The sequence below is a fragment of the Brassica rapa genome, chromosome A01, assembly GCF_000309985.2.
Source record: "Brassica rapa cultivar Chiifu-401-42 chromosome A01, CAAS_Brap_v3.01, whole genome shotgun sequence".
NCBI classification, from domain to species: Eukaryota; Viridiplantae; Streptophyta; class Magnoliopsida; order Brassicales; family Brassicaceae; genus Brassica; species Brassica rapa.
Genome location: NC_024795.2, coordinates 26,995,500 through 27,007,196, shown reverse-complemented (window position 1 = coordinate 27,007,196; position 11,697 = coordinate 26,995,500). Strand labels below are relative to the sequence as shown.

The 11,697-nt window shown below is 35.8% G+C and overlaps 2 protein-coding genes across 4 annotated transcripts; one reads left to right on the top strand and one right to left on the bottom strand.

The window, feature by feature from the left end:
* The first annotated feature begins 1,367 nt into the window (after positions 1-1,367).
* LOC103847461 (3-phosphoinositide-dependent protein kinase 2) lies at positions 1,368-4,121 on the top strand. The gene is made up of 11 exons (XM_009124543.3): positions 1,368-1,683; positions 1,760-1,940; positions 2,178-2,230; positions 2,302-2,403; positions 2,481-2,589; positions 2,680-2,758; positions 2,859-3,024; positions 3,088-3,222; positions 3,294-3,457; positions 3,527-3,749; positions 3,828-4,121. Exons 1-11 carry the CDS (start codon positions 1,510-1,512, stop codon positions 3,909-3,911), a joined length of 1,470 nt encoding a protein of 489 aa, XP_009122791.2. The 5' UTR covers positions 1,368-1,509; the 3' UTR covers positions 3,912-4,121.
* A 378-nt stretch (positions 4,122-4,499) lies between these two features.
* Positions 4,500-9,634, bottom strand: LOC103847443 (phosphatidylinositol-3-phosphatase myotubularin-1). 3 transcript variants are annotated; one of them, XM_009124527.3, is made up of 19 exons: positions 9,313-9,613; positions 9,086-9,169; positions 8,944-9,018; positions 8,779-8,850; positions 8,613-8,682; positions 8,462-8,511; positions 8,088-8,377; positions 7,906-7,979; positions 7,753-7,816; positions 7,575-7,640; positions 7,396-7,495; positions 7,195-7,308; positions 6,804-6,973; positions 6,575-6,659; positions 6,104-6,322; positions 5,930-5,989; positions 5,782-5,846; positions 5,419-5,698; positions 4,848-5,342 (listed from the first exon to the last, which is right to left on the bottom strand). In XM_009124527.3, exons 1-19 carry the CDS (start codon positions 9,427-9,429, stop codon positions 4,848-4,850), a joined length of 2,550 nt encoding a protein of 849 aa, XP_009122775.1. In that variant the 5' UTR covers positions 9,430-9,613. The 3 variants fall into 3 exon arrangements, with proteins under 3 accessions (XP_033130045.1, XP_033130029.1, XP_009122775.1); XM_033274154.1 differs by having other exon boundaries at positions 4,500-5,342; positions 8,088-8,511; positions 9,086-9,163; positions 9,313-9,634; XM_033274138.1 differs by having other exon boundaries at positions 4,500-5,342; positions 8,088-8,511; positions 9,313-9,626.
* Positions 9,635-11,697: the final 2,063 nt, after the last annotated feature.

The following is an 11,697-nucleotide window of genomic DNA, read 5'->3' as shown; positions in this document are numbered from 1 at the left end:
AAACCTATGAACAACATACAAGTCAATGTTTCCTTAGCCCTGTACATTGGTTCCAAGCGATATAGAACATGTTACTTGTTCTAAAATCATCTCCAAAAAGGAACTTTATTTCGAAGTTTCTAAAACTCTATATTTGAAGTTTAAAGGTGTTTTTCTCCAAAAGCAAAACTTCAAATTTAACTTCAAAACTATTTGTATTTTATAATATGGACCTTATATTTTTCATAACTAATTTGAATTCATAAAAATTTTGTAAATAACTAACACATATATAAACATATTACAATAATATTAATAAATATAATATTCTATAAAAATTTAAATAAAATAACTTAATTAATATTAAACTTCAAACAAAATACCATATAATTCCATAAAATGATTTTCGTAATGCATATATGATCTATTAGTGCATTTCGAAGTAAAAATGGCTCTCCTCATTTTTACTTTGTAGATTACGAGCTAAAATTTGTTGAAATCGGGTGATATTGATACTTGTAAATACATAAGATCAGAAAAAGAAAGTAAAAGATAAACATAAAATATTGCTAAAAGACTAATTTCTTTTTGATGATATTAATAGTCGTGAATATATTCTATATGAACAATAAAGAATTGTACGAAAAAAATGTCAAAAACAACAACAACAACCATCTTCAGTATAACAAAAAAAATTGGAAAATATTTGAAATTTTTGAAGGTTCCGGATCAAACTTACATGACTATCAGTGTTGTAATGTTTAATTTTGTGTAATAGTTATGTCTTCATGTAATTTTAAAAAATCTTCTTTGTTGAGTTTCTTTGGAATATTATTGTTGTCTAAATCTAATTTAAAATATTTTAAATCTTATTTTAAAGTTATATGTAATTTTATGTGAGAATATTTATGAATCAAAAATTTTTTGTTTAAATTTTGTAAACAAAAATTAAAATATATATGAGATATAATTTTTTTAAGGATTAAAACAATAAACATGAAAATATTTATGAATCATAAAAATGATGTGTGATTGTAGAGACCAAAATGCAAATAAAAATATGAAACTTCAAATTTGAAGTTTTGAGCTGTGAAATTTCAAATATAGAGTTTCACTCTTCAAAACTTCAAATTTGAAATTTTGAAATTCCTTTTTGGAAAACAAAAAAATTTTATATTTGAAGTTATAGAGTTTCTTTCGGAGATGCTCTAACAAAATAAAAACAGAAATAATTTTTTAAAAAGTAAAAAAAATTTGGAAGTGTCACATTCCTCTATGTTCTTTCAGCTGTTTCGTTAGCCCAATGGTTCGGTTCCATTGGTCCAGGCCCTACAGAACATGTTACCTCTAATGTAATAAAAATAGAAATAATTAATTTCCTCAATTTTTTTTTTGTTTTTTTTTGAAAGTGTCACATTCCTCTCCTCTCCGATCCGATTCTTTCTTCGTCTTCTTCTTCTTCACGTCCTCTCCTTCATCGAATTTCTGATGGGTCTCATCATCGACATGTAGAGAAGAAGAACAAAGTCGATGACAATGGAGAAAGAATTCGATTCAAAGCTCACCCTCCAAGGCAACAACGGCAACGACGGTGGCGCGAGCATATCCAGAAGCAAGAGCTTCGCGTTCAAAGCTCCTCAGGAGAATTTCACCATCCAGGATTTCGAGCTCGACAAGATCTATGGCGTTGGCTCTTACTCAAAGGTCTCATCTTTCTCCCTAAAAATCGATACTTTACATAAAGTTTGTGCTTATGGGTGTGTTAATCGAATATACACAGGTTGTTAGGGCGAAGAAGAAGGAGAACGGAGCTGTGTACGCGTTGAAGATCATGGACAAGAAGTTTATCACCAAGGAGAATAAAACAGCTTATGTTAAGCTTGAGAGGATTGTTCTTGATCAGCTCGATCATCCTGGGATTGTTAAACTCTTCTTCACGTTTCAAGATTCGTTCTCACTGTGTATGCTTCTTCTATAGAGTATTAGACTGTTTGATGAAAATGATTGAAAAGTACTCACATTGGTGGTAGTTGGAGAATTAATTAACTAATATATAAAGGGTTAGCTTCAATCTACTTATCGCAAATCAGTTTGGAAGGCCGGTGTAATCAAGATAATAATGAGAAACTAATGGTCTTCCGCACGTAGACTCTCTGTGCTTGAACATGAAATGATCTTTAGTCCTTTTACTTTTATAGATATGGCGCTTGAGTCTTGTGAAGGTGGGGAGCTTTTCGACCAGATCACAAGAGTAAGATTAATACTACTATATTCAGAATCTGTGAGGTTCGTTTATGTTGTGTGTTTTGTGTTTTTTGGCAGAAAGGTCGCTTATCAGAGGATGAAGCTCGGTTCTACAGTGCACAAGTTGTGGATGCTCTTGAGTATATACATACGATGGGACTCATACATAGAGATATAAAGGTAAGCTTCTTATTTTGATTAGCATTTGACTCAAACAAGTACATTGTTTGCTAACTTGAGTTTTTTTGAATGAGTAGCCGGAGAATCTGTTGCTGACTTCAGATGGACACATTAAGATTGCTGATTTTGGTAGTGTAAAGCCTATGCAAGACAGCCAGATCACTCTTCTTCCCAATGCTGCTTCCGGTAAAAATATGAAGTTTCATGTCCTTTTTCTATATTCTTGAGACTTTGGTAGCTATTGTAAGCATGTATGTAAACTGGTGACTTATGCAGATGATAAGGCTTGCACTTTTGTCGGTACGGCGGCGTACGTTCCTCCTGAAGTTCTCAACTCCTCTCCAGCAACTTTCGGGTAAGATTGTTGTGTTAGAACAAACTTTTGAGAGCTTTTTGATTATGTGGATTACTTAAAAACATTTTATTGGTATTTTTTTGGAACATATTCAACACAGAAACGATCTCTGGGCACTCGGCTGCACTCTATACCAAATGCTTTCAGGAACTTCTCCATTCAAGGATGCAAGTGAATGGCTAATTTTCCAAAGGATTATAGCCAGAGATATAAAGTTCCCAAATCATTTCTCAGAAGAAGCAAGAGACCTCATCGACCGATTACTTGTAAGATATGCTCCACTTTAACACTAAAACACAAGTGTTGACCTCTAGTACTCTCTCTCTCAGGATACAGATCCTAGTAGAAGACCAGGAGCTGGATCAGATGGTTATGCTTCTCTCAAGAGACATCCTTTCTTCAATGGTGTTGACTGGAAGAACGTTAGATCGCAAACTCCACCAAAACTAGCTCCAGATCCTTCGGTATATACCCCTCCTTACACTATACTCCCAACCGTCTCGTCCTTCTCTTGATCCTGTTATGTCTTGTGCAGTCTCAATCAGCATCTCCAGAGAGGGATGGTTCTCCATGGAACCCAACACATGTTGGAGATGCTTCAGTCACGCAGAACGATGGACACGGTGGCGTCTCTGCAGCTTCTGAATCCTCAGGTTCCATAACCAGGCTTGCCTCTATAGACTCTTTTGATTCGAGATGGTGAGACACTACTACTAGGCTTTCACTGAACCAGTATTCAAAATCCTAACGTTGGCTTTTGTAAATCAGGCAACAGTTTCTTGAACCTGGAGAATCGGTTCTGATGATATCAGCAGTGAAGAAGCTACAGAAGATCACAAGCAAGAAGGTGCAGCTAATACTCACTAACAAACCGAGACTGATCTACGTGGATCCATCGAAGCTTATTGTGAAAGGGAATATCATCTGGTCTGATAACTCTAACGACCTCAATGTTCAAGTCTCAAGTCCTTCTCATTTCAAGATTTGCACAGTAACGCACAATCTTTTTCTTTTTCTTTTTGTTGCTTCTAGGTGATGAAACTTGACTGTTTTGATTCTTTGTTGGCAGCCGAAGAAGGTTTTATCGTTTGAAGACTCGAAACAACGAGCTTTGCAGTGGAAAAAGGCAATTGAAACTCTTCAAAACCGTTGAGACTCATAGGCTGATGCATGATATGGTGTCAATTGATTCCCATTTTTCTATTTTTTTCTTTGTGTTTTTTTTTGTTAACTTAATTGATAACGATCACTATATCTCGTTGTATGCTTAGAGAAGAGTCTTCTCTGCATTCAAGGAAGTTTCTTGAGCCATAAGTTTGTGTTCAAATTAAGTTTTGAATTAGTTTCTCTTCTTTCTCACTCAGTTCTTTCATCAGATTTATATTGACATGATCTAGTTTACGAATCTGTTATTTTGGTTACAAGACATCTTCTCTGATATTGTCAGTCAGACTGCGAAATTGCCAGAAATTGCATGAACATAATTAATTATACTCCCCATTCCTAAATATAAGATTTTTTTAGATAAAACACACATATTAAGAAAACTATTTTTTATATAAAAAATATCATTAGAACCAAACAAATTAATTATATTCAACTATTCAAATAGACTAAAATATGACTGGCTAAATTTTATCTAGAAAGATGCAAACATCTTAACAACAAAAGTTCTATAAATATATTTTTAGAATGAAGAGTATAACCAAAGAGGAATATTTTTTTGTTTTATTTGAACAACTAAAGAGGAATATTAGTTTTTTTTTTTTTTTGTTATGATTATGAATAATCGTTTATACTGAACTGTATGTACAACACTTTTCAACCTTATTCATTTTAACCAAAAAGAATAATAAATCTAAAGCAAATAGTGGTTTAAGTAAAAACATAAAACAGCGAGAGAGATGTACACATCCTCCTGCTTTTAGCTATACTCAAGAGTGAAGACCAGACTCTCCCTTGTTCCAAAAACTCTGTGTGTCAGTTTATACCGTTATGCTCCCGCCTTTTGACGGTTTGATGATACTTATGTCCTCCATCCCCTTTTATTCTGTTAAAAGTTACATCTTCCATCGAGTTCTTGATCCCTTCATTCAGATTTGAAATAGCTTTCATGGATGGAAAGCCTATCAAACGCATCAAAGTTAGTTTTTAAACCAACAAACTGACTTCCGAGATGAGCACATCCAGCTTCAGGCCACCGACACACTCCTTCCCTTGTCCGCAACGGACACAAAGCTTCACAAACTCTCCCCACCTGGTTTTCACTTCGGTTTTCTTCCGACATTAGCGAGATTGATACAGAGACATCGGAGTTGTTTCCCTGTCTGTCTCGCCTCCTAGAATTATTATTATTATTATTGTTATTAGTCTCCAGAGGGGCGTCTTCCACATCAGATGTGGTGAAGTTAACCTTGCAGCCGAGTGATTGCACTGCTCTGGTTAAAGCTCTGTACTCCTTAGTGGCTCGTTTTGCTGATTCTCTAGCGGACCAACTCATACGCCTCTCTCTTAGCAGCTCTGCGCTTAATGACTCCATTGCAAAAGAGATCTCATCCACTCTTCTCTCTGTTGCCTCTTTATCCTGTGTTTCAAACACATTTGAATGTGTTAGAATTTTAAAACCACGATAAGGAAGCAGATGAGTTTAATTAACTGACCTTCTGCATTTCTGAATACTTCGCCCTCATGGCTCTACACTGGACCTCGATATCTGCAGCTTTAGCTTCCTCGGGACAAGCCCACCGGAGATGGAACTGAGGCCAAAGGGTTGGAGCTAGAGATGCTGCTGGAGGTAGTAACGGGCCATCGTATTTTAGAGAATCGTAGAATGGGTTACAATGGACATGAGACGTTGTAGCGAGAGAGCGAAGATCAGTCAAGTAGGCCCATATGCATCCACATGCTTCAGCAATCGCACATTGCTGCCTCTCTTTTTCACTGAAAATTTACATAATCTCACATTTTAGTCAAACATATAATACCAATTAAGTGGTTTCACAATCATTTTTGTTTGGATGTACCTGTTGCATAAGAAGTTCCCAAAACGACATGAAAGCAAGCAATCCATGAAATCTACAAGGAAAGTCTGCAATACCAAATTTAAATTCCAGTGAGTACTATTAGTTACTAGAAGAAGTTAAACATGAAGTTGTTAGTCTTTATACATACCGGAGAAAATTCAAAAGCACAAGGATACATCCGCATTAGCTGTGAAACACTATCAACCCACTGCAAACACAGTTGTGAACATTGTATTAACTCTTTGTCTGCCAACGTACTGAAACAGAGATCTAAACAGACCAAAAGGATTGCTATAGTTGCAAAGAATAGCTGCTCGCTCACCTGCGTAAATATAGGAGAATAATTGTTCTGTGCATGGGAAGAGCTTGGAGATTGTGAGGCTCCTGATTGCGTGGACTGACGCACTGGAGATGAAGGGTAGCTTCCAGCAGAAGAAGACTGCCTTGGAAAGTCAAAGTTACCAGATCCTGATATGTTAGGCATTCCTACACGATCTGAAAACGGGTGACCAAAAGCAAGCCAATCTTTTTCCACAAGAGCCTGATATGAGGGAAATGAAAAAAAAATTACATAAGACGAGGGTGTAGCAAACAAGAATCATATATAGAATTTTTGTGCACAATTAGAAGTTACTCCTAGCTACAGATGTAACCATTAACAAACACGTCTAGTTACATAGCTATATTTTGTGAGAAATCAAAGGAAGCTTCAACTAAAACCTGAACTAGATAAAGGCTTTCACATAATTAGCCACATACAAGAATGGAACCAGTAAACACGAAAATACAATACCTGAAACCCAGCAAAGGTTCTGTAGTATGGATCAAGCATCAAGCATGCAAGAGAAACGAGCTGAGTTGTTCTGTCCCATCCATCACTGCGCAATGACATAGACTTTAAGAGTCATGAAATAACAAACAAATGCTAATAACAGTAAATAGAATCTTCCGATTCAAACAGATGCATCTTAATATTGCCACAAAGATAGAATAGTTGGGTGGTGATGTAACTTATAGCTAACCTGCAGTGCACAAGAACCGAAGCCGACTCCACTGCGACACGTGCAGCAATCCATGCGGCACCAGCTAAGACGTTCTGGATGTGTATCAACCAACCACTGTCTCCAAGTAAAGACACGGAAGCAGACATGCTACTAAGGTTACCTCCTCCCCAAGTCCAACCAGTATGTCTCTGCAGATTCCACACACATATCTTAATGGTTAGCAACATGAGTAAGAAACAAAAGTATAATAAATCATACTGCATCCTCTTAAAGGAGCCCTATCAAAAAGAAGCTAATACATTATAAAATTAAGTTCTTCTGAATTAAGTTCATGGATGTGCTGGAGGAAAATTTTAATATATATATACTAACTTTAATTACAGAAAGTTTCTGTACATTCAGTACTCACCAAGAACGATGATCTCCCATCAGAAGATGTTGCACCGTGCATATCTAAATAATCTCTGAGTCGGGAATAGCTCTCCCTCATCGCATGTATGTTGTCAATGCCAAAGAAAACAATCTGAAGAAAAGAACACCGTCAATAAAAATCAAGCAATTCAAGAAGATCAAGATGTTGAACATCAAACCAAGAAGATCATTTACTAACTGGAGACTGAAAATAATTTGAAGATGATTCTGAGCCGCCTCCCATTGCTCCATTTGCTAATGCATTTTTCCTAGGTCGCGCATCGGCAATATAAAGCTTCCTGCAAAGTGATATAACAGGATGAGATAAGTGCATGATGTGTAAGAGCCAATCAGATCACAGGGACGCCAGAAGCTCACCTTCGTTCTCCCTTATTAGCACCAAGCTGAGTGCAGAATGCAGCAACAAGCTTCTCATCAAAATTACTGTTGAGACATGTGAAAACAAATGAAACTTCAGAATCAATCGCTTCAAGACTTCGAAATCCACTAAACTATTATCCAAATGTATCCTCAAGAAGTTGGAAGTCTGATATACCTCCTCATATTCATCATAAGACCCACTAAAGGTTGTGATGAGCGTGCAATTACAGCTCCACTGCCTGCAAAAGAGTCCAAAAAATAGCATGTCAGTGTGTAAGCAATACCACAAAAATTAAAATGGCAGCAGACAGAACATCTGCATTTTCACCTGGCTGACACCACGTGATCACAGGTAAGCGACATTTTGCCCGGAAAGAACACGCCTGGAGCAGCTCTTCATCACTATCAACAACAGAGATTTGTTAGACCTTTTAATCAATGCTCACTAGAAAGATGGTGAAAATGATTTTTTTTAATTTGGTAAGTTCGTAAAAGACTCCCCTGTCCTACCTTATAGATTTCGGAACCATAAAGGCGAACGGGTAAGTCTGACACAGGTTATAATTGGAGTTCAGGTCACTTATACGCCACAGCTCATTCTCCAGTGTGAATGATCCATCTTCAATCATATCCATCGATGCTCGTACCGAACTTTTTCCAAGAAGCCGGAAATATTCATTAAGCAATCTTTCCTTTGGGTTTGCGTTACCAAACTTGGAAGGCCCACAAGCAAAAGTGTAAAGATCCCATACTCTCTCCGGCTTGGTACACCTCAGTAACGCATCAAACACAGAACGCCTCTGCAACAGTATCATCATAAAGGTTATACAGATTATTCCAAGGAGAAAGGAATGTGTTAGAATAAGAAGAAGTAAGAGATTCACCTGTTTGGTTTTAGGACGAAAGCCATAAACAATGATCCTCATGTCTTTGCCTGCAAAATGCAAGTGATCACACCATATAACGTCACCATCACAATATAACTTCTTATTAACCAGATCAGCTCTTGTGTATAATTTAGATTTGGAAACATACCAGTGACCTGTAAAAGACGTCTCGGTGGATTCTTGTCGGACTGACGGTTGTTTGATTGAACTTTCAGCGCCTAAGGTACATACAAAAAGTAGCATTAAAGTATTAAACCTCAGGTAAGTATTAATGACACATCTCAGTCCAGGCCACAGGGGATATAGCAACTGACCGTTTTGTTAAACTTCTCAATAGTCGCCAACGGGATTGTTCCTAGTGGGATGACCTTCCTAGTACCTTCACTCTTCACAAAAATAAAACCAAAGAATATATATCCATCACAAGTGGCTTGAGAAACACATGTAAGCAACAGAGGAAAGGACACAATGTTTCATACCAAAAAGAGAATACGAAAGTTTGTCACCAACAAGGTCCCTGCCTCATCGGTGTTGATAAGTACAACTCCATAACCCTGTACAACAAAAAAAGGTCCAAACTCAGACAAAAACAAAACCAATGTTGGATTTCAATAGACATACCTCAACGATGACCCTCTCGGATTCGAGCAAGCAACTCAAATTCGCGAAGGATGTTGAACTTGAACCTGAAGCTGTCTGCTGCGACTTAATCAAATCCAAAAAGAGAACTTTTTAAAAAATTTTGAGCAATTAATTCCACAAAAAATGAACTTTTTTGAAAAAAATCGATAGAAACACGCAATTCACGTGATGTTTTGTGTAATTGTAGGTGAAAGGAGAAAGCTTACATCGAGTTTGTTCCATTCGAGGGTGTCCCAACTACCGCTACCTCCTTCGGTCCTCTCTGAATCTGAATAATAACGCAGCGGTCTTTGTCTCCCTGACGGTGGTCTCGGCGGCGTCATTGAGAACGAGAGATGAAGGAGAAGAGACGGTGACGGAGCTTCTTCACCTTCCGATCAATTGTTGTCACGCTGGATTCGATTCTTCCCCCCACAACAATAATACGACACAGTTTGGTACTGCGTTGTCGTTTTTTTTTTTTTTTTTGTTTTGGTTCTGTTATCTATTAATAATTCAATTTGTGGTATTATAGAAAAACAAAAGTCCAAAGGCAAAAAAAAAACTGAGGTCAATTCACAAAATTAATTTAGTTAAGATTTCTTTATTTAATTTTAAAGGAAATACTTTGTATATAAATTTAGATTTGATGAAAATCAATAAATAATAAGTATATGAAATTAACGAAGAGAAATTTTATAGGATAGTTTTTTTAAGTTTTTATCATAAAAATAGCTTTCAATAAAAAAATGACCAAAATAAGTTTTATTAAAGAGTAAAAATGTATTTTTACCCAAGGTTAATTAATCTAAATTTAGGATTTAGAGTTAATGGGTGAAGTTTTGAGATAGAGTTTCAAATTATAAAAATTAAAAATAGTTATTTGAGAAAATTGTCCAATTATAAATGTTAAAAATTATTGATTTGAGTCTCTTTCTGTTATGTATAAACATCTTATTATATAAATTTAAATTTTGGACGGTTGAACTTATCTCTAGTTGCCACGGTCTTAACAACAAACTATGAAACTATCTACGTACAGGTGTTTTATCAACAATTTGAGTTGTATTAAATATATAAAAGGTTCACTTGGATAATCCAAAGTCGGATTAAAAGTCCAAAACCATTCTTCATTTGTTGAATTTTTAGAACAAGACAACAGCGACATATATACTACAAAAAAAAAGGAAAATGAGACTAAGACATCCAGAATCTGTTGTTTGGTGAAGGTAAAGAGACGTTAAAACTAAATGTAATGCGTCTGGTTGACTGGTTTATAATCTCCAGATTCACCAGAGGCCAACGAGCACCGCTCTAAACTCCTAATAAAAACAAGCCGTGGTTGCTTAATGCTTTCATATATATACTTCATATGACTACAAGGAAAAACCGATTTAAAATGCTATGTAAATCTTGTAAATACATGTATTATCCACTCTAAAGTGCATTAGTAAAAAAATTGTTTGTATTTAACCTCACATGCATGATGCATCGAAAGCACGAGGTTTCGATCGGTTGACTTATACTATGCAACTTATTGTGTCTCAAATTTATATTCATGTAATATGCTTTCCTGGTTGTACAAATATCATCTACTTATTCCATACCGTATGTAAGAGATCTTGTCGTATATATCATATTTTGTGTACTCTAAAAGCTGGTGTATTTCTTGATTTCCATAAACTACGAGGGACCGATCCAAAGTTGTAGTTGGTGAGGATTCTTTTTTATTTATTTATGTATACACCGCAATATCAAGTAGTGGTACGTGAAAACGATATGCATGATGCACAATTCAAACTATATCTATACATTAATACATATAGTTATATAATTTATTGTGTTTCTCCAGAGCTTGTGAAACATCAATATCGATCAAACCATAGATATGAACAGTTATTAACAAACATCCTTGCTTGATACTTGATAGTATAGTCTATTTTATTTCTCAGGGGATCTTGCACTGATGACTGAGCTTGTTAAAATGCTGCCTCTTCTTCATTCCGAAATTACTCAATTTTCTTCTCCATATATTTAAAATGCCGTCCTACGCAAATTTATATCTTCCTTAATTTTTTAATAAATGAAATATTCCATCAACTCAGACCACCATTTTTTGGGGGCTAAAATCTACTCTAGTGCTAATGGTGGGGTGAGTCTACTAGACAATGATGTTTATTTTCAAAGTCATACTGGTTTCTTTTTATCTATAATGTCATTAACAGTATATAAGAGCAACTCCAATGGTGTTACCCACCATTAGAATCCTTAGCAATATAATAATGTTTTTTTTTTTTGAATAGTTAAGAACTCTAATCATAATTGTAGGTTCAATGGTGTTATCCAATATGAAATCCTTAGATATATATTTTTTTTACAAGTAGTACAATCAACAACACAAGAACAACAACAAAAAGATACTTTTAAAAATAAACTTGAAAAGTCTCACCATAGCCAGTTCTAAACCACCACCAAGAGCTAATCCTTCAACTGCAGCAACAAGCGGCTTCCTGGTGCTTGATCTTCCTGAGCAAATCCAAGGCCATGGAAGTCTCCCCTTACTTGCACAATCTGTTCAAAACCGTTCCATAGGTAACTCCATCAGGTCGGAA